At 64.2% G+C, this 26,354-nt stretch overlaps 7 protein-coding genes across 7 annotated transcripts; 3 read left to right on the top strand and 4 right to left on the bottom strand.

Moving 5' to 3' along the window:
- The first annotated feature begins 3,342 nt into the window (after positions 1-3,342).
- On the top strand, positions 3,343-6,067 carry EMIHUDRAFT_431737 (helicase). Its single transcript, XM_005794005.1, has 7 exons — positions 3,343-3,843; positions 4,171-4,305; positions 4,487-4,722; positions 4,872-5,009; positions 5,091-5,221; positions 5,471-5,526; positions 5,596-6,067. Exons 1-7 carry the CDS (start codon positions 3,364-3,366, stop codon positions 5,710-5,712), a joined length of 1,293 nt encoding a protein of 430 aa, XP_005794062.1. The 5' UTR covers positions 3,343-3,363; the 3' UTR covers positions 5,713-6,067.
- Positions 6,068-6,746: 679 nt separating this feature from the next.
- Positions 6,747-8,231, bottom strand: EMIHUDRAFT_420217 (hypothetical protein). The gene is made up of 4 exons (XM_005794004.1): positions 8,156-8,231; positions 7,916-8,079; positions 7,427-7,804; positions 6,747-7,164 (listed from the first exon to the last, which is right to left on the bottom strand). Exons 1-4 carry the CDS (start codon positions 8,187-8,189, stop codon positions 6,916-6,918), a joined length of 825 nt encoding a protein of 274 aa, XP_005794061.1. The 5' UTR covers positions 8,190-8,231; the 3' UTR covers positions 6,747-6,915.
- A 2,851-nt stretch (positions 8,232-11,082) lies between these two features.
- Positions 11,083-12,261, top strand: EMIHUDRAFT_431735 (hypothetical protein). Its single transcript, XM_005794003.1, has one exon. The coding sequence runs from the start codon at positions 11,129-11,131 to the stop codon at positions 11,891-11,893; it is 765 nt and encodes a 254-aa protein (XP_005794060.1). The 5' UTR covers positions 11,083-11,128; the 3' UTR covers positions 11,894-12,261.
- A 535-nt stretch (positions 12,262-12,796) lies between these two features.
- Positions 12,797-17,414, bottom strand: EMIHUDRAFT_94873 (hypothetical protein; the record flags this gene model as incomplete). Its single annotated transcript, XM_005794002.1, has 5 exons — positions 12,797-13,596; positions 13,675-13,894; positions 13,978-15,034; positions 16,380-16,426; positions 17,130-17,414. 5 exons carry the CDS (start codon positions 17,412-17,414, stop codon positions 12,797-12,799), a joined length of 2,409 nt encoding a protein of 802 aa, XP_005794059.1.
- Positions 17,415-19,855: 2,441 nt separating this feature from the next.
- On the top strand, positions 19,856-22,446 carry EMIHUDRAFT_194023 (hypothetical protein; the record flags this gene model as incomplete). Its single annotated transcript, XM_005794001.1, has 6 exons — positions 19,856-20,280; positions 20,365-20,476; positions 20,695-20,778; positions 20,874-20,971; positions 21,904-22,018; positions 22,252-22,446. 6 exons carry the CDS (start codon positions 19,856-19,858, stop codon positions 22,444-22,446), a joined length of 1,029 nt encoding a protein of 342 aa, XP_005794058.1.
- An 814-nt stretch (positions 22,447-23,260) lies between these two features.
- On the bottom strand, positions 23,261-24,250 carry EMIHUDRAFT_94871 (hypothetical protein; the record flags this gene model as incomplete). Its single annotated transcript, XM_005794000.1, has 1 exon — positions 23,261-24,250. One exon carries the CDS (start codon positions 24,248-24,250, stop codon positions 23,261-23,263), a length of 990 nt encoding a protein of 329 aa, XP_005794057.1.
- A 907-nt stretch (positions 24,251-25,157) lies between these two features.
- EMIHUDRAFT_194021 (hypothetical protein) lies at positions 25,158-25,598 on the bottom strand (the record flags this gene model as incomplete). Its single annotated transcript, XM_005793999.1, has 1 exon — positions 25,158-25,598. The coding sequence occupies one exon, from the start codon at positions 25,596-25,598 to the stop codon at positions 25,158-25,160; it is 441 nt and encodes a 146-aa protein (XP_005794056.1).
- Positions 25,599-26,354: the final 756 nt, after the last annotated feature.

Genomic DNA, 26,354 nt, shown 5'->3' with positions numbered 1-26,354 from the left:
GGCGGCGGGTGTGCGGGATGTCTGTGGGCCCGAGAGCGATGTGCTGTGTATGTCCGCCTTGCGTTGTTTGTTTCATAACATCGAAGGCTATAAAAGACAAGTGCAATATTTTGCTTTTGGTTTAGATGCGCGCTTGAGAGAGAGATTTTAGAAAACCAACCAGAAATCTGAGCCCTGGTGTCGAGGTGTCGAGGCCCGGTGTCGAGGGTGTCGAGCTGCTGTCGAGGGATAGAGGTGTCGAGGCCTGTCGAGGCCTGTCGAGGCCTGTCGAGGCCTGTCGAGGCTGAAACCATGCTTGTCCGTGTCGAGGAGTGTCGAGGGGTGTCGAGGGGTGTCGAGGGTGTCGAGGGTGTCGAGGGTGTCGAGGGTGTCGAGCGGGTGTCGAGCGGGTGTCGAGTGTTGTCAAGAGGCGTCTGAGGTATCGAGGTGTCCAAGGTGGCAGGTGGATGCAGTTGCAGCCCATCAACATACAACAAAAGTTGGGCAGCAGTTGCAAAGCTGTTTCATCCCTTAGTTGCAGCCTCAGTTGCACCCTGTTGATGTAGCACAACCTGAGCACAACCAGTATACTCTCTGTGGACATTTGAGGACATCAAGTGCCGGGAGTCATTGCCACTGTGCACCAAGGTGCTGTGCAGGTGCAGCACCAGTGCACCGCAGCAGCGTCGCTGCTGCAGCAGCGTCGCTGCTGCAGCGTCACCGGCGCACAAAGCGCAACTGACCACAGCGCTCATGGCACAAGGCTGGTGCCATGAGTCAGTGGACATTGCCACTGCACAAGGTGCTGTCCAGCAGCTAAGGGCTACAGTACCCCATCGCAGCAGCGTCGCCGCCGCTGCAGCGTCGCCGTTGCAGCGTCGCCAGTGCACAAAGCGCAATGGACCACAGGTCTGCACTCATGGCACAAGCTCACTGGTGTGAGGATTCATTGCCACTGTACAAGGTGCTGTGCAGCACCTTAGGGCTACCTGAGTACTGCCATGTTTGCTGCATCAACAGGGGTGCAACTGAGCTGCAACTTGAGCTAGAACTTGAGAGGCTGCAACTCAGGGATGAAAGTACTGCCAGCCAAGTTTGATTGCTGCTGCAACCCTGATTTCTAACTCTGTGACTCCAATGGGTCTACGTCTCTGCTGTGTTAGGATCATCAGAGGTGTCGAGCGGTGTCGAGGGGTGTCGAGGGGTGTCGAGGGGTGTCGAGGGGTGTCGAGGTGTCGAGTTTGGCACCTTGACACGGACGAGCATGGTTTCAGCCTAGATGGTGTCGAGGGGTGTCGAGGGGTGTCGAGTTTGTCGAGTTGGCATGGGTTGTCGAGGTGTCGAGTCGGTGTCGAGGTTTGGTGTCGAGGTGTCGAGGCCAGGGCTCAGCCAGAAATCACGACTCTCACAGTGATTTGGGCTCGGCAGCTTGTTAGCCCTCAGCCGAAGCTGGGGCCGGTCCCGTAGCCGAGAGAGCCCGCGCCGTGAGTTCGACGCGGTCGGGAGGCCTTGCGGAGAGGCCAGCGAGGTGGCGATCGCTGTACTTCATGGCGCCCTCGGTGGGGCGGCTGACAAGCCAGAGGTCGATACTCTGGACGACCCATAGGATGCCACGAATGCCTGAAGGAGAGAGGGAGGCGAGGCCAGAGGCAGGTTCAGCTGCTCTCGGGTGACTGTGAGAGTCGTGACTTCTTCGCGCTTGTGGTCACCATTGTTCGCACACACAAGCAACAAAACATAAAAACTCTCACAAGCTCTCTCACACAAGCAAGCAGTGCATGTGTCTGTCGGCATACCGCATTTAAGGTCCATTTTAGACCCCTCACTCTCCCTCATGTCCCTCTTCCCTCTCCCCTCCCGCTGCGGGCTCCTGCTGCTGCTCGGGTTCTGCCTCTCCCTCTGCCTGTGCCTCTGGCTGCGGTTCTGGCGAGGATGACGTGGGCTCTGGCGCGGGTTCGGCTGGACATTTCACTGCTCCTTCCGGCTCAGGGTCCACCGCCGACTCTACCGGCTGCTCTACCGCCGACTCCCCCGCTGACTCGGGCGCCGCCTCGGTTGGCGCTGCCGTAGGCTCTGCGGGCTCCGCGCTGGACTCAGCAGCAGCCGCCTCGGCTGCGGCCTTCTTCTTTGCTGCTGCTGCGGCGGCGGCGGCGGCCGCCGCCGCCTCCTCCTTTGCCGCCGCCGCCTTCAGCTTGGCCTCCTCCCTGGCTGCATCTGCCTCCGCTGCTGCCTTTGCGGCGGCCGCCTCTGCCTCCGCCTTTGCCTTTGCCCTCTCCTCGCGGCGGCGCTCTCGCTCTCGTCCCTCGCGCTCAAGGTACAGCGCGTGCGCCGCGAGGTACTGGCCGTACGGCGACTCTGGCTGGGCGGGGGTTTGCACCGGCTCGCTGCTCGCCCCACCGAGGAGCACCCGCCCAGCCCTCGGCAGGCGCTTGCTCGGTGTGGCCTTGGCGGCTGCGTTGTTGTTCTCTCTCAGGGCTGGCGTCGCCGTTGGTGGCACTGGCGCAGCTTCGGCCTCGGCCGGGGGTTGGGGCTCGATTGCCGGCTCCGCCTCTGCATTTGCAGACCCTGCAGCTACCGCCTCTGCAGCCTCTGCCTCAGCCTCTGTAGCCTCCGCCGCCGCGGCGGCCTCTGTCGCTGAAGATTTCGCCGCAGGTGCTGCCTCCGATGCCGAGGCCGGCACCGCCCCGGGCCCTTCCGACGGATGGAGCCCTTCTCCGAAGAACTCCGCCGCGTCCTCTCCTGGCGCCTCTGCCACCTCGGCCATCTATGCTACGCAATGCCGCCAAGTGAAACGGCCATCTCATTTTATTACGTGGCTCCTTATACGTACATTCCCGTAGGAGGACTCTGCTGACTTTTTCGTTGCACGTACTTTTAGCTTACTGGGAGAAAGGGAGAGGGGGTTGTGTTCTCTAGGCCCCTAAGGTTGTATGTGGCTCTTTATACGTACATTCCAGTGTTTTGTTTTGTCTACATTCCCGTAAGGTAGCAGCGTAGCAGGTAGGAGAGAGAGAGAGAGAGATGTTTTGTTTGTTTGCAGGTAGGAGGACTCTGCTGACAGGGTTTGCGATGAGGAGCGAGCCGAAGGGTTTCTCGGAGGTTAGTGCACCACTAACCGCCGAAGCGCAAGCGCTTGGAAAAAGATTTTTGGACACCTTGAACGCCGCCTCCACGAGCACGGCGACCACACGCATCGTCACGCCACGCGCCGTCACCACGCGCATAAACTAAAGAGCACGCACAGCGCCCCAACCCAACCCACGCAGTAAAGAAAGAAAGAAAGAAAACACACAACCCACGCAGTACCATACGCGGGACTTGGTGTAAAATTCTTTCGTCAGATCGAGCCTCGCGCTGATCGCCCAGGCAGGAACGGGTTTGTACATGCGCTCGCCTGCGGCCGCCTGCCTGCCCCATAGTATTCTGCTGCTGTCGGCGAGCTTCGCCCGCCCCCTCCGCGTGGCGCCACCGTCTCCACGGGCATCCGTGCGCTGCAGTGCGGCCAGCTTTGCTGAGCTTGGCCTGCGCGCCGAGACCATCGATGCGCTGGACCGCCTCGGCGTGGTGGCGCCCAACGAGCTGCAGGCCCGCGCGATGCCGGCGCTGGCCGGGCGTGGCGACCTGATCGTCGGCGCCCAGACGGGCTCGGGCAAGACCCTCACCTACTTGGTGCCCATCATGCAGACGCTCAAGGCGGACGAGGAGGCGGCGGGCGCGCGCGCCAAGCCCAAGCGGCCGCGCGCGCTCGTGCTGGTGCCGACGCGCGAGCTGGCGGTGCAGGTGCACGAGGTCGGCCGCACGCTTGGGCAGTCGCTCCGCCTCTCCGTCAAGGCGGTCTCCGGCGGCACGCCCGTCGCTCCGCAGGCGCCGCAAACCGTCTGTGCCGCCCGCCCTCTGTGCCGCCTTCTGTGCCGCCTTCTGTGCCGCCCGCCTCTGTGCCGCCCGCCCCACCCTTGCCCTCTGCGCCTCTGCGCCGCCCGCGCCCCATCCCCGCCTCCGAGACTTGCGGCTCAGCGCCGCGCCCGTCGTGCCACCCTCTCCCCGCGCCACCCTCTCCCCGCGCCACCCTCTCCCCGCGCCACCCTCTCCCCGCACCAGCCTCTCGCGCATCCAGCCTCTCGCCCACTCCGGCGGGACGAGGCCCCTCGTGTGCACCTCTCACCTGCTAGCGCCCCTCCCCCCACCCCCAAGGCGCGGATGCTCTCTCTGCCTGTGGATGTCCTCGTCGCGACGCCAGGGCGGCTGCTGCAGCTTGTGGACAAGGGGTCGCTCTTCCTGGGTGACGTGCGCCACGTCATCGTCGACGAGGTGGACACCATGTTTGAGGCGCTCGAGATCGACCGAGATGGGCCGAGATCGACCGAGATGGTCAGATGGACCCGAGATCGCCCGAGATCGTCCGAGATCGCCCGAGGTTGCCCACGACGATGTCTGGGGCAGGCGCCGGACACAGAGCCCGCCCAGCCCGCCCAGCCCGCGGCCGTCACTGGTCCACTCCCCTCTCCAGGCGGGCTTCGGCGACGAGCTCGACAAGCTCCTCGCCATCACCACGCGCAACCTCGCCGCGGACCCGCGCGCCGCCGCCGCCGCCGCCGCCGGCCGCGCGGCGGCGCGCGTGCAGCACGTGGCCGTTGGGGCGACACACCCGGCGGCGGCGGTCGCTCTCTACGAGCGGCGGCTGAGCGGCGCCAAGCAGATGATGGTTGGCGGCGTGCACACCGTCCCCGCGCAGCTGGAGCAGAGGTGCGCGGCGCGGGAGGGGCCTGACGGCACAGTCGCGGCCGATCCCTCGCGAGTGCTGCCCTCGCCTCCCCTCCCTCTCAGGCTCGTGACGCGCAGGGGGGGCTCGCCCAAGAAAGACACTCGCGCAGCCGCGCCTCCTCCCTCTCCAGGTTCGTGACGTGCAAGGGCCCCGACGGCAAGGTCGCGGCGCTGCGCGAGCTGCTCGGTCCTCCGCTCGGTCCGCCGGAGGAGGGACGGCCGACCCTGGGGCGGGTCGTCCTCTTTTGCAACTCGCAGGACTCCGCGAGGTCCGTCGAGCGCGCCGCCTCGAGGCGGAGGAGTGGCTGCGCGCGAGGGGGGGAGACCGGTCGGACTGGGTGATTCGTCAGGTTCGTCGACCGTCACCTCGAGGAGGAGGGCTACGCGACGGCAAACTACCACGGGGCGATCCCCGCCAAGGCGCGCGCGGACAACTTCGAGCGCTTCGTCGCGGGCGGCGCCTCGCCCCTAGATGCGGAACGTCATGCGGAACGTCTCCCCAACCTCTCTCACCATGTCTCGCCCTAGACCCGGAAGACACGCGCCGCCTCTTGTGCTCCGCCAGCGCACTCCAAGACACGCACCCACCCCGCTGCGACCCACCGTCTCCAAGCCGTGTCCGCCGCGACTCTGTCCACACCAGCCGTGGCTCTCGTGCTCCCGAACGGCGCAGGGATGCGACGCCCGGCGCCGTGCTCCCACCCCCAGACCCTCGAGGGGCATGCTGTAGGCGCGTCTGTCCTCGTGACAACCGACCTGGCGGCGCGCGGGCTCGACAACTTGCAGGTCGAGCCCGCCGCCTAAGCCGTGCGGCGTGAGCAGTGCCTGAGCGCGCGTCCCACCGGTGAGCACCAGGTCGAGCATGTCGTCCAGTTTGACTTCCCGAAGAGCGCCGCCGACTACCTCCACCGCTGCGGCCGCACCGCACGCGCCGGCAGCCGCGGCGCGTCTCACTCGCTCGTCACCAAGTAGCCGCTCGCCGATCTCGCGTCCCCGCCGCGTCTGCACGGCGCCCCCCCCCCCCTTCTCGATTGCGGGCCCACCCCCTCCTATAGGCACGACACCGAGCTCGTGCGGGCCATCCGCGCCGCCCACGCCGCGGGGGAGGACATGATCGAGGCGACCGCCGCCGCCGCCGCCGCCGCCGCGACGTCGGCGAGCGTGCTGCGCGTCAACCCGACCAAGCGGTCCGCCTTCCCGACGGGGAAGGGGGTCGGAGGGGCGACGCCTGCGAGCGGGGAGTGGGGCGACCGCGCGCGGGGGGGCGACCGCAGCGCGCGTGGGCGCGGCGGGCGCGGCGGGCGCGGCGGGCGCGGCCGTGGCGCGCGCGGCCGCGGCGGCCGGGGGATGAGCACATGAGGATCGCATCTCTGGCCACTCCATTCTCCAGCACCCACCGGGACTTGCTCCTTCCTCCTACCAACCAACACTGTCAACGGGACGATGCCGGTGCCCGGGAGCCTCCTCGCTCCTCCAATATTTCTCCCACTTACTACACTTTACTGTGTGCGAGCCACTACACGCGCGCACCGAAAAATGCGATGAAAAAAAATGTTGCAGTCTTAGCAAGCAAAAGGGAGCACACACGACTTAGCACGCCGTCCGCACTCCATTCTCGCCGCGACTGGGACACTGCCCCACTCCGCAGTCGCCTAAGCCCTAACCGCATGCCTCGTCTGTCGTCACGCGAAAAATGCGTTAAAGAGGGGGCCCGGTCAAGCGGAGAAAAAAAACTGCTCGTGGGGAGGTCGGGGAGGGAGGGCGGGCGGCGGAGCGTGTCTGGCGACGTGGCGAGCGGGCGCGGCGGCGGCGGCGGCCGCGAGGCGCGCGAGCCGGGCGCGGCGAGGCCGCGCGCGCGCGCGCGCGCGCGCGGGCATCGCGAGAAACCCCGTTTTTGAAAAAGATAGAATTTCCGGCGTAACTGGCACGGCGAGGAGCGGTGGGGGGCGCCGAGAAAAAAAAACGGCTAGGGGCGAGAAAACTGAAAAGAAAAGGCAAAAGCTACGCCCCAAATAAAGCCGTAATGAAAGAAAAAGACGAGCAAGGGATACTGTCACAGGCCTGTCACAGGCTTACCCGACGAGTCGCAGCTTGCGCTGCCGGATTCGCGCGCTCCTGCATCCCCGGAGTCCCTCCGTTTAATTAAATCGGGCCCGCTCCGCCCCCTGCGGATGCTCAACAGATGGAAAAGGGTGTGCCGGCGTCCTTGACCGCATCGCCGATCTGCATGATCGAGTCGATCGTGCCGCAGAGGAAGAAGAGGGGGCACAGCACGCAGAGGAAGAGCGCACATGTGACCTTGTCGAAGGTGCTGATCTTCTTCTTGTTGAGGCGGCAAGCGAGGATGTAGAAGGCAGCGGGGAAGCCGAAGAGAATGGGCGAACCGCACAGAGAGCCGATGAGGCCCTGGATTGCGCTGAAGGCCTGTGGGCGACGGATGTTGTGAATGCAAATGTTTAATCCATGCGAGGGTTGATCTTCGAGTAGAGAAGAAGCGAGATCCCAATGCATGGGCAGTGTGTGTGTGTGTGTGTGTGTGTGTGTGTGTGTGTGTGTGTGTGTGTGTGTGTGTGTGTGTGTGTGTGTGTGTGTGTGTGTGTGTGTGTGTGTGTGTGTGTGTGTGTATGTGTGTGTGTGTGTGTGTGTGTGTGTGTGTGTGTGTGTGTGTGAGGGGCGCGCGACAGACCGGAATGAGCGTGGCGATCAGATAGGAGAAGACCAGATAGCCAATCGAGATGAGGGCCCAGCGCAGGCGTGCGGGCACGCCGCCGTCGTGGATGGGCGTGTTTGGGAAGCACAGGCCGTAGAAGAAGTTGGTGAGGGGCACGGAGACGATGGCGTACGCCACGATAACGTGGAAAGCAAGGAGACCGGAGGCGACACGTTTGACCGGGGAGTCGGGGAGGGAGTCGAGGAGGAATCCCTCGACGCTACGACCCTCGAGGCCGTACGCGACGATGGTGGTGAAGGCGTACACGAGGGTCATGACTGAGTAAGCCAAGTTGATGGACTTGTTGGCGTCCTTTGGCTCCGCCATTTCTTGCATGATCTCGCAGAAGACGTCCTAGCCGAGAAGGGATAGTTTGCTTAGCTGTGTAGTGCTTTCACTCTCACCCTCATCTAGACGCTAGAGCACAAATGTGGCTCGGGGGGGGAGGGGGTGCTGTTGGCACACCTGTCCGAGGTACGCGAAGACAATCGTCGTGAGCCCACCATAGGCTTGGAAGAAAGTGGTGCCTGGTGGCGGGCCGACCGTCCCGGCCGATCCAAACGGTTCGTCTCCCTCGTTGGTGAAGAGCTCGGCAACCACCATGATGATCGTGATGATGACGGCCAGAGCTGCGTAGGGATGTGCATGGAGGGTATGGTCGTGAAACGGTTAGGGGGGCAGGAAGCGGGCGGGCCGTCGGCGCACAGGAGGGGGCTGACAGGTAGGAGAGGAGACGCATGGTGGTCGCCTGGATGGGGACGACGAGCACGAGGCCGGCGATGGCCGTCCATGAATAGCCGCAGATGGGCGCATCGGGCGCGAGGCCCTTGAGAGACTCGCCCGTTCCGACCATGAAGTAAGGGAGGAGGAGCGCCCCTAGGGCAGGAGAGGGAGGGTGAGAGAGTGGGGGCGCAAGGGAGGGGGTGCAGCTCACAATTTGTGACGATAACGCAGCGAGTGAACGTGCCGAAGCGAGGTCCGACGAGTGCATTGGACATGTCAGCGTAGCCACCCGCTGCCGGCAGAAACTCGTTCTTTGTCCGGGCGAGCAGGTCTGCAGTGCGGGTTGGGACGGGACACGTTTAGTGGTGGCAGCGGTGGCGGGGCGCACGACGTTGCCAGGCATGCTCACTTCCCGAGTATGTTGAGCAGAAAGCAAAGAACGGCAGGGTGATCATTGACACGACCCACCCAAGCTTGGCGGCGGCTGCAGGCATGGCCAAGACACCAGTACCCATGACATCCCCCATGATTATCAGTGTCGTGCCCCACCAGGGCATCTTCCTCTCTTCAGCGATGGTGCCGACGTCCTCGCACTCGTCTAGCGACCGACCCGAGATCCGGGTGCCACTCTTCCGGTACCGCTTGCTGTCCTCGTACGAGGTCTCCATGACAATGCCTGCCTCTGCCATCTCCAAATTCACTCCTGACAGGCCCGGCGAAATGGAGGTCGTCTCTGCAGTTGCCTCGCTTGCCAGCCTTGCACCCCTCACACCAGAAAGGGATCGAAATCCGCCGGGTTTCGTTTTTCTTATTCGGTGGGCCATTCACACTGCCAAGCTCTTTTAGGTACTTCTACGATATGAAAAACGCCGCTTTCGTGCGAGTACTCGACAACTCACACCGAGAACAAACAAAAGAAAAGTCAGCGCCATATACTCAGTCAGTCAGCAGTCTCGCTCGGACAGACAGATGAATCGGAACATACTAGGTACGTACATCCCGGAGGAGGACTCCGCTGACATGACAGGGTTTGCGATGAGGAGCGACCCGAAGGGTTTCTTGGTTGTAGGTATATTGTTGGCAAGTCAGGACATCGCTCGAGAGGAAGGCGGCCGCTCTCAATGCGTCGATCCTTGCGGGGATGCCGAGACGGTGAGCCAGTCGCCATACGCTGTTGAGTTATTTCGCTTATTTTGTTCGTCTCCAGAAAGAAAGACGTTTGACGGCAGTCAGAGCTCTTGTCCCTTGACATATTTTTGTGACGAGAACCGCGAACAGATCCGAGAGCACACAAAAAGAGAGTATCCCCCAAAACTCGTGTCTCCATGCTCGTCTCTCTCTCGCATGATCTGTTCCGATCGTAGCTTCTCCAAGAGGCCAGTATAGGCTATACAGACGTATTGTGTGTTTTTGTGTGTGCCGGACGGCGGCTGGCCGGATGGACGGCGCCGCACGTCTGCGAATAGGTGCGAATTAGCCACGGCGCCACATCTTACTAAATGGTGATCGCAGGGCTCGTAAAACGAGAAAAAAAGCTTGAGGGGACCCTGTCGCTTCTTGACGAAGGATCTCGGCTCTGCTCAGAAAACGCCATCCCATAGTAGATGGCTGAAATGGCAGAATGGCTGTCCCCCAGCCATCTTTCCCAAGATGGCTGGCTGCGATGTAGCCAGCTCAGCCAAGAGGGCTCACCTCGAGGCGGGCGGTATGGCTGCGGTAATGCGTCTCCAGCCATGTCTATCTACCAAGGACGGCTGTGTGTGTTGTATTGCAGCCATTAGACTGGAGGATGTGGCTGCACTGTAGCTAGCTCAGCCATCCATCCATCCTTAGGTAAGATCGCTGCGAATTAGCCGCCCTAACATCTTAGTAATGGGATCGCAAGGCTCGTAATGTGAACGCTGTGGGCAGGGATCTCTACAACAATCGCGGAAAATCCTGACATGACCTGGAGGTTGCCGGGCAGGAGTATCTCGTCACCTCCCCGATACAGCGCCTGAAGACAGAACTTGGACGAGACTAGACGATCGCGGTCGGGTCTCGTGAGACGGTCATCATGTACGCCCGCAGCCCGCTCGGCGCGCTGCCGGGCCCCTTCGTCGCGGACGCGGCGGCCGCCGGGCTCGGAATCTACCCCGCAGGGCCGGCGGGCACGGTGTGGTGGCAGACGGCGCAGAAGAAGCGGAAGCGCACCGTCTCCTGCGGACGCTGCGCAGCCTGCTGCCGCGAGGACTGTGGTCGGTGCCTCAACTGCACCGACAAGCCTAAGTTCGGCGGCCTCGGTCCGCGCTGCCCCTTCTCCCGCGCGCGCCGCCATGCACAGCGTCACCGCCGCCGCCGCACAACCTCCGCCCTCTGCCCTACCACCACAACCACCTGCACTGCCCTCCTCCATCGCCCCGCCCTCACTCTCCTCTCCTCCTCCCCTCCACCCGCCCCCGCCCCCGCCCCTCCTCCCCTCCTCCCCTCCGCCGCCGCAGCCCCCGCCCCCACTGCCTCCTCCCCTCCGCCGCCCCCGCTCCCTCGCATCACTGCCCTCCTCCCGTCCGCCATCGCCTCCCCCCCACCGACTCCACCCCCGCCCACTCCACCGCCGTCTGGTCCGCCCCCGCCGCCATCGCCTCCGCTACCCTCTTTCCCACCGCCCCCACCGCCACCGCCACCGCTGCCTCCCTCCGCCCCGCCCTCGCCACCACCTCCACTCGCTGCCCTCAACCCCACCGCCTGAGCGCCTGAACGCGTCCTCCCTGCGAGCTCTGGCACGCCCTCCCTGCCGCAGCCTCGCGCCCCGACGCCGCCCGACCCCGCCGCGCAGGCATCCGGAAGCAGTCCTGCCTGGAGCGCAAGTGCCTCAACGCCAGCGTCGCGAGCGCCAGCGCGGCCGCCGCCTGCAGACCGCTCGCGGCCGCTGCGACCACCGCCGCCGCCGCCGCCACTCCGACCGCGCCGTCGCTCATGATGCCAAAGGTGCTCGAGACGGTCGTGCAGGCCAAGACGGGTCTCATCCCGCCGCACGAGTGGCACGCCTTTTGGAGCGCCGTCGAGGGCTGCATGCGGCTGCAGGACGCAGACAACAATGGCGTGTCTGCCGACGAGCGCGGCGCGGCCGGCGGCAAAAAGGCGCGGCTCGCGCGGTGCGGCGAGTGCAGCGGGTGCACGCGCGGCGACTGCGGCGAGTGCAAGAATTGCAGGGACAAGCCCAAGTACGGCGGGCCCGGCGTCAAGAAGCAGGCTTGCCTCTGCCGCGTGTGCAGCAACCCGGTCGCCGAGAGCGTCGCGGCCGCCGTCGAGGCGGAGAACCCGAGCACCGAGGGCTTCCTCAGCTCGGAGGCGTCGCCGGCCTTCCGACCGACGCCCGGCGCGACCGCCACGCCGGAGCCGCTCGAGCTGGGGCCTCGCGTGGCGCTGCCAGCCGACGGCGACGAGTCGGGCGCTCCGATGGAGGCGGCCGAGGCGGCGACGGAGGAGGAGGAGGAGGGGGAGGAGGAGGCGACGGCCGAGGAGGAGGAGGAGGACGACGACGACGAGCGGGAGGCGGCGGTGCCGTCGGGCGAGCACGGCGTCAACAGCATGATGCTCGCCACCCGGCAGAGGCTCTCCGAGCTGCGCGAGCAGGCGGGCTCGGCGGCCTCGTCGCCGTGGTCGGACGATGACATTGACGGCGCGACGGCCTACTCGACGGCCGACGACGTCGAGTGCGAGCAGGCCGCGGGCATGTGAACGGTCGGTGCAGTGGCTGCGTGCTTGCATCTTCCTGCGAGAGTGCTGGACTATTTATGCGTGGACCCCTGCCCGTGGCACACCCCTGACAGAGCCGTGACTCACCCACCCCTGCCCCCCGGGGTGGCTGGAGCGCTCAGGACCGTCCCAGTGGACTAACAGTGAACTCATGTCTCCTTACCCCGTGCCCTGTTCGTACCTGCTCCTCTTGTCCGCTGTCCTCTCTCCGCGCCTTTCTCGTTTCTGCGTGTTGTTGTGTGGCTCTCAGTAATCCCTGTCTCGTGCATGCCGTGTGTAATGATCGTCGACTTTGTCCCCCTCCACCACCCTCGCCCAGGGATCTACAATGCTAATGGTAACACTTGTCTACTCGCTCGACGTCCTGTCGACAGCGTGCCGACAGCGACACAGACCATGATACCATTTACCATGTGGTACGCGTCGAGTATATCGACCTCTACGCTCTACACTGCTTACCCAGCCTTCGAGTGTATCCTGGCTGTGGTCCCAGCCAGGTCCCACACCCACTGGTGTCCATCTCAGAGACCGCAGGAGGTCATGAGGGTCGATGGGAGTGCCAACCCCACAATGCCTATAAAACCCAGCCCACAGTACCTATCCTGCCGGTGGGACTCTCAGGTCCTCACAGGAGTCAGAGGACGCCTCACATGCGTCACTCAAGCCGCTACATGTACAATGTACTAAGCGGGAAGAACGTATGGGCCCAACGCCAAAGGCTTGGCCTTGGGGTGCTAGCCATTCATGATCAACAAGACACCGCGAGAGGCCGATGGCGTAGAGGCAGAGCGGCACGGAGAGGGGCGAGACGCTCCCTCCGGCGCCCTGTCCCCTGAGCCTGACGTACCGGCTCGCCGGCGGTGAGCGCCAGCCCGCTCAGCGAGCTCACAGCCCGTTTGCGCGATAGCGCGACGGCGCGTACTTGGGCACCGCCTGGAGGGGCTTCGTCGACGCCTGCACGAGAGAGTAGTCGTAGCCAGGGGCTCGGCGCGCGGCGTATGAACTTTCGGTCCACTCGATGTCGTATGACGTGGCGATGACGTCTCCAAAGCGGGACTGGAGAGCCTCGTACGTGTTGAAGGGGATAAAGTTGAAGCCGCACAGCTCCGGGTCGTTGACGCCCACTCGCTCCAACTCTTCATCGGCGGGTCCAAAGATCATCGGCAGATCGTCCAGCGGCACCGGCGGGTAGCACCGCGATGTGGCGGCGGCCGACGATGGCACGCGCAGGAAGCACGCAGTGTAGAGGCCGGACGCGCCAAACCCGGAGATGTTTTGCAGGTAGTAGTTGTCGCCGGACTCACAGGCGCCCTCCGGCAAGGCGGCGCCGTTGTCGACGCACTCGAGGCGTAGCACCTTGCGCGTGCTCTCGGCGCTCATGGCGGTCATCGGAGAGAGGCACTCGTCCGCATCCTTGCATGGCATCCACGAGCGAGGCGAGTGGGGGTTGGGGCACGCCTGCGCCTCCTCCAGCTCGCCGACGTCCTGCATGAAGTAGGCTGCCGAGTGCGAGCCGCGGGCACGCATCCCGTGCGACACGCCCACGCCGTCTTCCCACGTGTTGCGCACGATCCACCCGCCCTCATAGCCGGCGTTGGTGCGGAAATGGTCGTTGAAGCCGACGATGTTGATGGCGTGCCCGCCGGCCTGCACGAGTGGCTCGTGCGGCTGGTGGAACCACTCCCCTACACAAAACACACGCACAGAGCGTCACGTCAGTAGCAGGCGGGTGCTGCGTGAGGCTGCGGTGCCGATCGACTCACCCCTCATGTTGACGCATGGCCGATCGATGGCGACGCAGCAAGAGACGCCCCGGTAGACGCGCTCGAGAGGGCACGGCGCGCAGTCCGCCGTCTTCTCGTCACACCCGCGGCCGGCGTCGCACGGCGCGTAGTAGAAGGCCTTCACCTCGCCGAGGCCGAGCGAGAGGGGCCTGCCGTCCTCGACGAGCGTGCGCTTGATGTCGTCCCGGGCAAAGTGCGTCTGCGGGGGCGCAGGCAGCCGGGTGCTGTGGGGATGGGGAGGAGGGGCGCTGCCGATAGCTCCTGAGGTGCGGCGTTGCTTACCTTCCACGACTTGACCTTGAACCGCAGCGGGTTGCGCTTGCGCGCGTCGGCGAGGCCATCGCACCGCCAGTCGGTCTCGGAGCTGGGAACCGACTGGTACGGGCACACCTTCTCGGGCAGCACCGCGAGGTCGCTCAGGACGGCAAACAGCTTCTCGTCGCCACCGTCGCGGCCCTCGGTCGTGTTGCCCCACGAAATCTGAACCGTGTTTCCGGCCTTGATCTCGTCGCTCGGGCAGTAGCTGATCGGATCTTGCTTGCACGCCTCCATGTACGCGATGCCAAGCGCCTGGCGGCTGAGACGCATGTACTTGGAGCCGTCAAACCACCCGCGTTCGACGCCGTAGCGCCGGTAGCTGTCCTCAAGGATCCCGCTCCCGGCGAAGACGTAGCAGTCACCCCGAAGCATCTGGTGCGAGGATGGGGTGACGCCGTCAACGACGAAGCGCTGCGGCGGCAATCCTCCGCCACCAATCTGGCTGCGGGCGGCGTCGAGCTTGACTTCTGCAGCGGAGAGCAGCAGGCTCTTCCTGCCCGCCGCTTCCTCGGCCGCCTCCGTGGCCGCCTGTTGCACCTCCTTCGGGCTCTTGCCCTCTTGCGCCGCTTTCGCCGCGGCGGCGGCCGCAGCCATAGCCGCCTCGGGCGAGAGGAAGACTGAATCCTTGTCGCTGCCGGGGCAGCCAGGAGGCTGAGGCCACGGTCCACGCGGTGGGCACATTTGCGGAGTCGAGTCTGCAGAGAGCAGATCGTCTGGCGGGAGGCGCACGCGCTTGGCACGCATGTCCTGCTCCTCACCGACCGTCGGGCTGGCCATCAGCACGGAGGATGAGACAATGGGCAGCACGGCGTAAGCGAGCGTGCCAGCAGCGATCGCGCTGCCGATGGCCAAGGCGACGCTCAGAGGCGAGATGCGATGGCACGTCGAGCGCTTGGCGTAGAGGTTGCCATGGGAGGAATCGTCGCCGAGCAGCGTGTGCTTCGTTGTGGTTGCGAAGGGCTCGTACTGCATGCTGGGTATGCGTTGCGACGTTGAGTCTAGGAGCGTTGCGAAGGTAAGCCTAGGACGAAGGTCGGCGTCGGCGGTGGGATGGCCGATGCACGTGGAGTCCTTGCTCGCGCGAAGTCAGTTTTCTCTTTTTTGAAAATAAAAAGCGGCGGGGGCACGAACGCGCAGCACACTCAGGCGAGGACTTCAGCACACTCCACGCCGTGGGGCTACTAGCACGCTTACAACGGCGACTACATCAAGACAATCGAAAGCCTTCGTCCGCGCCGCCGCCAACGGAGCCACCGCCTCCCACGCGCCCACTGACGGGTCGTACCGCTCGACTGAGCTGATGCGATTGCCGCCGTCGTCGTAGCCTCCCACGGCGTACAGCTTGCCGTCGAGCACCGCCACAGCGTGAGCCTCACGCGCCTTCGCCATCGGCGCCACCGCCTCCCACGCATCCAACGCCGGGTCGTACCGCTCCACCGAGCTGAGGTCGGCGTTGTTGTAGCCGCCCCCAGCGTACAGCTTGCCGTCGATCGCCGCCACCTCGTGATCATACCGTGCCTCCGCCATCGGCGCCATCGCCTCCCACGCACCCACCGCAGGGTCGTACCGCTCGACTGAGCTGAAGATGCCGCTGTCGTCGTTGTACCCTCCCACAGCGTACAGCTTGCCGTCGAGCGCCGCCACGGCGTGATCATACCGCGCCGCCGCCATCGGCGCCACCGCCTCCCACGCACCCACCGCAGGGTCGTACCGCTCGACCGAGCTGAGAATGCCTTCGTCGTCGCTGCGGCCTCCCACAGCGTACAGCTTGCCGTCGAGCGCCGCCACGGCGTGAGCCTCCCGCGCCTCCGCCATCGGCGCCACCGCCTCCCACGCACCCACCGCCGGGTCGCACCGCTCGACTGAGCTGAGGAATTGGTCGTCGTCGTTGTACCCGCCAACAGCATAAAGCTTGCCATCGAGCACCGCACGGCGTGAGCCTCGTGTGGTGTCACCATCGGCGCCACCTCCTCCCAAGACGCCAGGTCGTACCGCTCCACCAGGTTGGAAGTTGCGCCGTCGGCCTCACGGCCGCCCGCCGCGTACAGCTTGCCATCGAGCACCGCCGTGCGGACATACGTGTGTGTCGAAGGCATTGGCGCAACAGCATCCCCCTCCTAATGATGACGCGTCCAGTGTTGTGTTCGCCTGCAGGTCATATGGCCTGTCGCCGAGGACGTAGCCGCGGAGAGCAGCGACTCTGCAAATTGCGGGGTTGCGAGTTCGAATCTGGCAATGTAAATGCCTCGGTTGTTGTGTCCGAGTGGTTAAGGAGGTGGATTCGAAACCCACTGGGCTCCGCCCGCGCAGGTTCGAGTCCTGTCGACAACGAGTTTTTTTGCCCCGAGAGAGAGATTGGGCGAGACCTGAAGGAATCTGATGTGAAAATTACGCGAGAGAGATTGGGCGAGACCTGAAGGAATCTGATGTGAAAATTACGCGTAGGTTCGAGTCCTGGAAAGAATGAGAGTCGTGATTTCTTGTTGGTTTTCTAAAATCTCTCTCGAGTCCTGCAGGCGCGTTGTTTTTCTGTTTTGAGTTCATCAAAGAGAAAACGTCAGGGCGCATCGCGGTTTCTACCACGACGCGATCTTTGTCAAGCGCGACAACTTCAACCTGCTGCTCCACGAGACGTTCGGCGGCGGCTTCTCGCCCACCGCCGTTCTCAAGCTGCGCCGCCTCGCGCGCAAAGTCGCGCGCGGCAGCGTCGACCGCACGGCCTACTCGCCCAAGTACTCGCTTTCTTTTATGTCCCACCATGCAGAGCGCATCTCTCTCTAGTCTCTCTCTGTTGAGTGTTGTGCGAGGCGTGAACCGCGCCATTCGCTCTCACCTGGCAACCCTGTCTGCACGTCTCGCGCGCGCGTGAACAGGGCTCTAGGGGGCCCCAAATGACGTGTGAGTGTTAGAGTTGTTTGGTATTGCTAAAAATCTCTCTCTCTCTCAAAGAGAGAGATTAAAACGGCTGGCTGGGCTCTATGCCTAGCCCACCTAAAGCAAGTCCACCAAACATGCTGGATTCGAAACCCACTGGGCTCCGCCCGCGCAGGTTCGAGTCCTGGCCGCGCGGAGGCGCGCAGCTTCTCGCCCTCGTCGGGCTCGTCCCACGGCTCCACCTCGACGTCCGGGGGCCTGCCTGTCGTACCGCCAACCAGGTCAAAGTACTCCGCCTTCGTCTTGTCGTCCCACTCCTTCCACGTCGCCGTGATCTCGCCGTGCTCCTTCTTGAGCCTGTCATGCGCCGCCCGCAGCTCGTCGAAATCGGAGCCCGGCGCCTTGCTCACGTCAAGGTCGCGGAAAGGAGCATGCAGCTGGCGCATGAGCCCAGCGACGAGCGCCCACGTGCCAATCCACGCCGGCTCGCGAATGTCCACGGCGCTGGTGAAGCCCATGCCGCCCATCTTGACGGGCAGGCGCGCCTGCCTGCGCGCCCGCTCCCATCGCTTGCCGGCGGCGCCGACCCGCGCCCCGCCGACGAGCTTGTACAGCGCCGTGTCAATCAGCTCGTCGTGTTTCTTAGCGGCCAACCGTCGCCCTGTTCCAAACGCCTACAACAGCTTTGTCCCATCCACAACCAACGGCGGTGACAAAGATGTCAAGGGTGATGGTGGCCACGACAAAGGCCCTTGCACTCGATGTGGCAAAAAGGGGCACACCAAAATCAAGTGCTTCAAACCAAAGACTGAGTGCCACCTATATGCGGTGCTGACCATTTGACTGCATTTTGCATCAATGCTAAGGGCAACCACCGCCGCGCCGAACTCACCGTTTCATCTCTCGAGACCATTGTCAAAGAGCGCGATGAGGCCCTCAAATTCGTCACGCCTCCCTCCGACAAAACAGGTCGCCCCTCCGTTACGCCCTCCACCGACCGGCGAGCTCAAACTCGCCTACGCCGCTGCTGCTGCAGCTGCTGCCTCCGAGACCGACCCGAACAAAGCCGCCGCAGCTTACACCGCTTGCCTCGGCACCTTCGGCTACATCTGATTGCCCGTCTTTATTCTTTGTCCCTCGCGCCCGCACTCGGGCCAGGAGGGGCTGTTCCCGGGCATTATAGTCCGCTATATTATAATACCGCCATCTCGGCTCCGCCCGGAGATTATTAGGCGATTATATCCATAAGGGATTTCATTCCTTTTGGGGGTTTTGGAGATTCGTGTTCCGTATCTTGTTTTGGTTTCGTGATAACTCTCCCGACAGCGCGATCTTATGGACTCATGCGGTCGCTATAGGCTTCCTCGCCTACCTCCCGTGGCTCGCTCAACGGCTCAAGCGACCCATGGCGACACGACCTGTCACCTCTACCTCCGGCGGTCTGAGACAGGTTTACCTTTACCTGAGGCCCCCCAGGCCAGCCCTACCTCTACCTGCGCCCCCGCCCTCCGGGCCGACCCAAAGCGATAAAGGGTGAAAAGGAATCTTGGCCATTTGAGATCTCAACGCGCTTCCTCTAGAAACTCACACCGCGAGCGAAGGGAAGAACTCGTGAGATTTCGTGGCTGAAGTCTCGACGAAGGTTTGGGAGATCTCCGCAAGGCACAAGGGCGGCGGACTAGAGACTGAGATCCTCTGCCCCCCCGGGAAATCTCTTTTCATGTGTCTCACTCCTCTCATGTCTCAATCTCTAAAATCTCTAAGAAAGTGACTACCTACCTAAGTGCTAAGATATTTCGATGTGACTGACACACTGTGACACACCGACACACCACACGCACATACAAGACAAACCCGGCGTTCTGCCCCTCAAAAGTACTTGGAGTACTTGGAGTGCAGAAAAGTTTGGTGTCAAGGGTTTTTTTTCACAGAGTGGTTACAGCTCATCACCACGGCGCCAGGCTGCCGCGGCTCGCACGCGCCATCCGTGCGCTGAGCGGCACGCGTGCCGTAAACAGGTTCCGCGCCACAAACGGCCGCCGCGCTGGCGCCTCGAGCATCAGGTGAGCATGCGTTGGCCAGTCCAGAAAGAACCTCTGCCCAGTCTCTGCGCGGGCGATCGCGTGCAGCTTGCCATCGACGCTGATCTCGACCGCGCGCGTGGAGAGCTGCACGCACACGGAATACCACTCGCCGGCGGATAAGCTGGCCAGAGGTGTCTGGACCGCGGCCGGACGTCGGCCTTCCAACCCAGCGTCGGGCAAAAGAAAACAGTGGAAGCAGAGGGGCCTGTCAGGTCCGATCGACCACCTGAGCCCGCGCGAGCTGCTGGTGATCGCTCCGCGAAACTCTGGGCTTCCGTCGCCGTCCACGGCTGCGGCAAACTGCGCCTCGTAACAGAATGTCAGCGCCTCCTCGTCACCGAGGGCGAGGGTCTCCGGCCAGCGCCAACCTCCACCGAAGCCTGTCACCGCAACAGGCCGCGGGTCCAGCCGCACGTCAGGCGCAGGCAGCAGTCGCGCCAGTGCACGGCAGCAAGCACGGAGCGCAGCAAGCCGCTCGAGTGGCTCGACGCGGCTGCGCAAGGCCGACCCGGCTGCTGCAAGGTCGGCGCCGCAGACGCGGAGCCGCAGGCCATCGGGATCGACCGCGCCGGCCACGCTCAGGAGGACGTCCCGCGGCAAGGACGACAGGCTGGCTGGGGCGTCGCCCATATCTGCAGCGCCGTGTGGGAAACAGTCGCGGGTGGCCACGGCGCGAAGAGGAAGGCGAGCCGTCGCGTTGGTGCGAGAGAGGAAGAGAGGAAGGCCAGAGGAAGGCCAGGTCGCGTTTGGCGGCTTGGCGGCATGCCGCGTTTCTTTTAATCGTGTTTTGTTGTACTTGGCTCTATTGTTCCCCCTGTCCCGGCCACTTCGTGACCACGTTTTTCTTTTTCGAGGCCAGGCTCTCTGGAGAGAGCCCCTCGCCCATGCTCTTCGCATTCTGGGCGGTCGGCCCGAGCTGGCTGCCGAGCGCTCCTACAGGTGCTCCCCAGACGCGCCGCGCCTCGCGCGCTTCTCGCTCCTCCGCTGCTCGCGCGCTCGCCAAGAGCGCGGCCGAGCCAAGCGGCGACCACGCCGAGCCGTGCAATGTCGTGCTCACGCACACCAACACGGACTTTGACTCGCTGGCCGCTGCCGTGGCTCTCGCCCGGCTGTGGTCCTACCAGCGGCCCGAGGTGCCCACGCACGTCGTGATGCCCCGCGGCGTCAACCCGCTCGTGGCTCGCTTCCTCGCGTACCACAAGCACCTCCTGCCCGTGCGCGGCTTCTCGACCATCAACCCGTCCGACCTGCGGGCGGTGGGAGTGGTCGACACGCAGACCCGCGAGCGCCTCGGGCCGGCGGCGCGCTGGTACGCCCGCCAGCCCGCCGCCGCAGCCCTTCCCTCTCCCCCACCTCGGCCTCCGCCTGCCGCTCAGTCCGCGCCGCGCCGCAGGCTCGACTGCGCGAGCTACGTGGCGGTGTACGACCACCACGTGGACAACACGCCGAACATCCAGCACGACGAGCTCGTCATCGAGCCCGTCGGCTCCGCCACCACCGTGCTGGTCGAGAAGTTGCGCGCGCTCTTTGACGCCGTCGGCGGGGCGGCGGGCGGCGGGGTGGGAGGCGCGGCGGGCGGCGAGGGCGCGGGCTGTGGCGAGGGTGGGCAGGGGCAGGAGGGCGCGCCGCTGCCGCTGTCGGAGGCGGAGGCGACGCCCGATTGGTGCTCGCGGGGGTCTCCGAGACCCGAGACACTTCCGAGACACTTCCGAGACCCTTCCAGGCGACGCTCTTCGCGCTCGGTATCCGCGCTGACACGGGCGCGCTGTCGTACCCGGACACGACGGCGCGCGACGGGCACGCGCTGGTGTGGCTGATGGAGGCGCCCAGCCCCCCTGGCCGCTCGCCTCCCCACAGCACCACTTTGCAGCCCGCCTCGAGCCGTAGCTGCTGCGCGGCTAGGCGGGCGCGTCGCAGCATGCGATCGCCGAGTTCGGGCACGCGCGGCTCTCGGCGGCGCAGCGAGACGTGCTCTCGACGGCGCTCGCGCAGACGGAGCGGTCTGTGCACGAGGGGCTGCAGGTCGGCCGCGGACTGATGCACTCGAGATCGCACCGAGATCGCACCGAGATCGCTCGAGATCGCACCGAGATCGCTCGAGATCGCTCCAGATCGCTCGAGATCGCTCGAGATCACACCGAGATCGCACCGAGATCGCTCGAGATCGCACCGAGATCGCTCGAGATCGCTCGAGATCGCTCGAGATCGCTCGAGATCGCTCGAGATCGCTCGAGATCGCTCGAGATCGCACGAGACTGCACGAGATCGCACGAGATCGCAGTCGGAGGTCGCACGGGGTCGTCCCGGCTGCAGGTGGGCCGCGTGCTCCTCGACTCTGGCAAGGAGTTCCTGGCGGGGATGGCGGCGGTGGCCGAGGAGTTGCTGCAGCTGATGGGTCTTGACGTGGTGCTGCTGGCGGCGACGCACGAGAACGCGAAGCAGCAGGCGCCCGCCGCCCGCCTTCCCCGCCCTCACGAGCTCGCCCTTCCCTGGACAGCTGTCCTCCCACACTGACCAGCTGTCCACCTCTCCAGGTCTACCTCTCGCTCATCTCCCCATATCTCACCAATATCTCACCAATATCTCACCTCTCCAGGTCTACCTCTCGCTCATGGGCCGCGCGTCAGCCCGCGGGAAGCCCGTCGACCTCAACGCACTGATGCGCCGCTGGGACGGGGGCGGGCCACGCATAGATGCGGGGAGGGCAACCCCCCCCCCCCGCCCCACCCACCCCACCACCACCCCACCACCCACCCACACCCACCCACCCACCCCACCACCACCCTTGTCGTGTCGTGTCCCCGGCGCCCCCGCCCTCTGCTCGCAAGGCTCGAGCCGGCGCGCTCTCCTGCTGCGCCGCAGGTACCGCGACGTGATGAAGGCGGCGCAATGTCTAGGAAGTGTCTAGGAAGTGTCTCCCGCTGCGCCGCAGGTACCGCGACGTGATGAAGGCGGCGCAAGCCTCAAAGGGCGGCCAGCGCGTCAAGAGCTGGGTGCGGCGACACACGCTCACCGTGCCGACGCAGACGCCTCTCGACGAGCTCGAGGTGAGAGGCCGCCCCGATGCCGCCCCGATGCTGTCGAGGTGTCGCCGAGGGGTGGTCTCTCCTCGAGCGGCGTCTACAAAAGCGACCATTGTCCCCACTCACATCCCTGACCCGTCTCGCCCCCGCGACCTTCTTGCCCCCTCACTCCTCGCCGTTCCAGCACCCTACCCCGCCCCACTCCTCACTCGTCCCCCCGCCCCCCGCCCCCCCACTCTCGCGGTCTTCCCCGGAAGGCGATCCTGATCGAGCAGAGCGCCGGAAGGCTGCCGGTCGTGGCCGACGACGGCACACTGGTCGGACTCGTCACCCGCACAGACGTCCTCCGCCAGCGCAACCTGTACACCACGGAGGGGCTCGAGCGGTCTCGAGCCTCTCTCTCGCCGCCGCGCGGCGCGGGCACTGCGGCGGGGAGCGGTCACGCATCGTGACAAAGAGGGGCTCCTCGTACCTCGATCTAATACACTAATTCACACAGGTTTCGCCTTGTTTGTATCATCTCGAAGGAACCGTCAGACGAAACTGGTTATACTTGAGATTAATTGCACGGTACATCGTCGCGTGCGATGATGTCGTCATGAGATGTCGACGCCGACGACGTCGAGAGGTCGTCTCGACGAACCGGAGACGAGCGGAGTCGTCCGGCCTGTCCGCGCCGGACGAAAACGAAATGGCAAACGATTATGGCATATGGGCGCCATGCCCATGGATAGGTGCGCCGGCCGAGAGTGGTGACGAGCCCCACACATTATGCGGTGCACCTTGGTGCCACCCATGTCTGGTGTGGGGGGAGATCCCAAAGCTGCGAGCCGACGGCCACGCTCTCTTTCACGGCGCGGCGCCCGCGCGGTAAGCAAGCGGTGTAATGTGTTGTTTTGTCCGAACCAATTCATCATACACCTCACGCCGCGCGTAGGGCCCTTAGGGGCCTAGAGAACACAACCCCCTGTCTCTTTTCTCAACTCTTTTCTCCCAGTAAGCTAAAAGTACGTACGTACACCTCCGCTAGCGCGCACCGCACGGCATGCGCTAGCGAGACACCGCACACGAACCAACTCAGTAACGATGGTCCTGTACTCAGGCACACGCACACGGCTCCGTACAGGTTTCAACATGCACCCTGCACACGCACATGGACGACCCGAGAACGTACACGGCGATACAACATACATTGCGGGTCATACTGTAGAGCTGCACCGACGACGCGGGTGGCATCGCATGAACGATGAGAGGTGGCGATCTTGCTCAGGGACTGTCATCGGCGTTGTTCGCGATGATGGTCTTCCCCTTGCCTTCATTAACCACAGCGAGGGTGCCTGTGATGATATTCTCGCTGATGATCGTCTTTTTGGCTCGGGGCCCCACCCAAAAGTGACCAGGCGCGTGGGGCTTGTCCTGATTGGCGCCCATCGTGAACTCTGACTGGGTCACAATGAGCGTGCCGCCAAACTGCTGAATCGCGGCCGTGCCACTATGAACTCGCGTCCCGTTGTGTATGTAGTTGTCCCAGGAATCAAAGTGGCATTGAGAGAAGGTCACAGTGCCCTTGCCGTCGACTTTCGCAATCTGAGCCGTTGGGCCCCAGAACGCCGAATTGACCAGCTTGACCGCTCCATTGTTCTGGGCGCTGACCACCAGCTGGGCTGGATCTTTGCACGATGGCGGGCTGAAGCCCTTCCCGTCACAGAAAGCGGTGAATTCGCCGTTGGTGATCAGGATGCCAAACGGCTGAGACTGGTCCACTTGAATCGAGGCGTTGGTGGCGAGGTCCTGGCCGATGCCCAGGAAGTTGCCATTCATCGAGCCCGTCGCCCGCTCGATGAAGTGGTAGCCGATGGCATAGCCGAATGCGAAGGTGTTGAAGACGTACTCCCAGTCAGATCGGCCCATCACGAACGCTCGGCCATGAGTGGTCTGATGCCACACAAAGGGGTGAGCGTCGCTGTACCAAGGGTTGAAGTGGACGTCCTCGATGCGACCGATGTCATAGGTTTCATCCACAAAAACTCCAATGTTCAGCGGCTGCCCTTGGACCCGCGCAATGTAGTGGCGGTGTGAGCCGACGGCAGCCACGCCGTTCCATGCACCAAGAAGCTCGATGTCGGCGACAGCAGCGTTGTCGGCGCTGCCTCCGTGCTTCTTGTAGGGGTCCCCGAGGAAGACCGCCCATGGATAAGGAACGGGAGCCGCAGCCCTCTCTTGCTCCTCGTGGTAGATCACGAGGCCGCGAAGCATGGCGTTGGGCCCTACGGTGACGAACGACGCCGTGCAATCGACATCACACCCTCCGCGAAGATCTCGTCCACCTGTCGGGATGAGCACAGTGCCATCTGTGATCTGCCTCTGCTTGCGGAGATCGTGCGAGGGCACAACAACGTAGGTTCCTGAGAGGGTGCAGCCCGGAGGGATCGAAATGGAACCCTTGAACCGGAAGTTACCGGTGCCAGCGAATACTTCTCCACCGTGAGCGTCGCTGCACGCGTCCAGAGCTGCCTGGAAGGGACCCGTGTTGTCAGTGATGTTGTCCGCTTTTGCTCCAAAGGTTGAGACGTCCAGGGTCCCAGGTGCTGGAACACGAGTTCGGGAGCCCACGTGCGAGTTGATCCGGGCACGCTTCCGAGGCGCAGCAGGGGATGGGTCACGCGGCGACCATGGGTCACGCGGCGACCATGGGTCACGCGGCGACCATGGGTCACGCGGCGACCTTGGCTGGGCGGCCACTGTGGTCAGGAGCGAGACAAAGGCGAGCAAGTCGCGCATGAACTAACGTTTTTGTTATTTCGGGTTTAGGGCCAGACTATAGTCGAGCGCGGCGGAGAGGTGTTTCGACACCGAGTGTTTTACGTTTCTAGAAAAACTCTCTCGCGAGGTCACAGAATTCTGTGAACACCGGCTACTCGGCCTTAGCCGCCGGTACGTCAACAGTGCGATCGATAGCCACAAGTATCGCACTGTTGGGTCCCGATGGTGTCCCATCACAAATTCGTGCTGTCGGACATACCCTACATAGCGAGCTAGTCTTCAGTACTCACTATGCAAGGACGTAGACGGCTGCACCTAGCTGGACTGCACACATAGACAACAACGGTATCAACAGCTCTCAAACTCGAGACTCCAGTCGGAACCAAGACACGCTGTTGTATCATGGGGAACGCGGTGCGTCGGCGGCGGCCCGCGCCACCACCCTTGGCAGCACAAAGCTGCGCCAGAGGTCCACCAGCCCCGGCGCCGCCCCCTCGCCGTCGAAGCGCTCCTCGTCCCAAGCGATCAGGTAGCCCAGCCGCATCACCTCGACCGCACACTTGCGAGCCGCCTCCGGGAAGAGCTCGTGCGACTGCGGCGACCACCCCTCCGCCTTGAGGACGAGCCTGCCCACCTCCACCGCCTCGGCCGCTGGCTGCAGGTTGGCCGGCCTGAGGGAGGGCAGAGGCTTGGGTGTGTCAAAGAGAGGATCCGGCGAGTCGGGGAGAGACCATTGCAGTGCGCGCCTCAGTGCGAGTGCCTTGGCCTCGCCCGCCACGCGCACGCCGAAGCGGGCCGTCGAAGCGATCGCGGAGACGACGACGCCGACCTTGCCGTTCATCGACGGCCGCGAAACGAGAGAGTGGATCGCGACGATGGAACCGACTCGCCCCACGAGCAGAGGACGCGCGCCCGCTATCGAGGGCCGACGGCTCGCCGGCTGAAGAGTCTGCGCCGCCGCGCAGCAGCGCCCGCGCCCGGTCGACGGTGAGCGCCTGCGGGAAGAGGGGCAATGGGCGTGAGGACAACGCGCTCACGCTTCTTCAGCCGCTAGTCTCGGGGCACGCCTCGAGGTGCTGGAGCGCGGCGTCCAGCCGCGGCTGGCGACCAGCCAAGCGGCGAGATCGGCGTGGCCGCAAAGGTTCGCGAACTCCTCGGGCGTGCCGAAGTGCGTAGCGGCGCGGGAGGCGCCGTAGGACGAGAGGAGCTTGGCGACCTCGAGGTGGCCCTGGTGGCACGCCACGGACAGCGGCGTGGAGCCAAGGTTGTTGGCTTGGTTGACCGAATCGTCGGCCTCGAGAAGCAGCAGGGCGCACTCGACGTGGCCATTCTGGCACGCAATATACAGCGGCGTGGTGCCTCTGGCGCTGGCTTGGCTGACCGAAGCGGCGGGTTCGAGGAGTAGCCGGGAGAGAAAGGCGGGGTGGTTTGCTTGGTTGACGGCCGCGCCAGCCTGCTGGAGCAGCCGGGCGATGTCGACGTGGCCCTTCTCGCACGCGATAGAGAGCGGCGTGGCGCCGATGTTGCTGGCCTGATTGACCGCTGCGCTGGCCTCGAGAACCAGCCGGACGGTATCGACGTGGCCCTTCTGGCACGC

The sequence above is a fragment of the Emiliania huxleyi genome (genome assembly GCF_000372725.1).
Source record: "Emiliania huxleyi CCMP1516 unplaced genomic scaffold EMIHUscaffold_1, whole genome shotgun sequence".
Lineage (NCBI taxonomy): Eukaryota > Haptophyta > Isochrysidales > Noelaerhabdaceae > Emiliania > Emiliania huxleyi.
The sequence above is the reverse complement of the archived record's forward strand: the minus strand, read 5'-3'. Positions and strand labels throughout refer to the sequence as shown.

Bases quoted from the DNA above. Each gene is read 5' to 3' on its own strand.
- EMIHUDRAFT_431737 (XM_005794005.1), top strand. From the start codon at position 3,364: ATGCGCTCGCCTGCGGCCGCCTGCCTGCCCCATAGTATTCTGCTGCTG. The intron at 5,010-5,090 runs GTCCGTCGAGCG...GTGATTCGTCAG, and splicing joins AACTCGCAGGACTCCGCGAG to GTTCGTCGACCGTCACCTCG. The intron at 5,527-5,595 runs GTCGAGCCCGCC...GGTGAGCACCAG, and splicing joins GCGGGCTCGACAACTTGCAG to GTCGAGCATGTCGTCCAGTT.
- EMIHUDRAFT_431735 (XM_005794003.1), top strand. From the start codon at position 11,129: ATGATGCCAAAGGTGCTCGAGACGGTCGTGCAGGCCAAGACGGGTCTC.
- EMIHUDRAFT_420217 (XM_005794004.1), bottom strand. From the start codon at position 8,189: ATGCGTCTCCTCTCCTACCTGTCAGCCCCCTCCT. The intron at 8,080-8,155 runs GTGCGCCGACGG...ATCCCTACGCAG, and splicing joins CTACCTGTCAGCCCCCTCCT to CTCTGGCCGTCATCATCACG. The intron at 7,165-7,426 runs GTCTGTCGCGCG...CGTCGCCCACAG, and splicing joins TGATCGCCACGCTCATTCCG to GCCTTCAGCGCAATCCAGGG.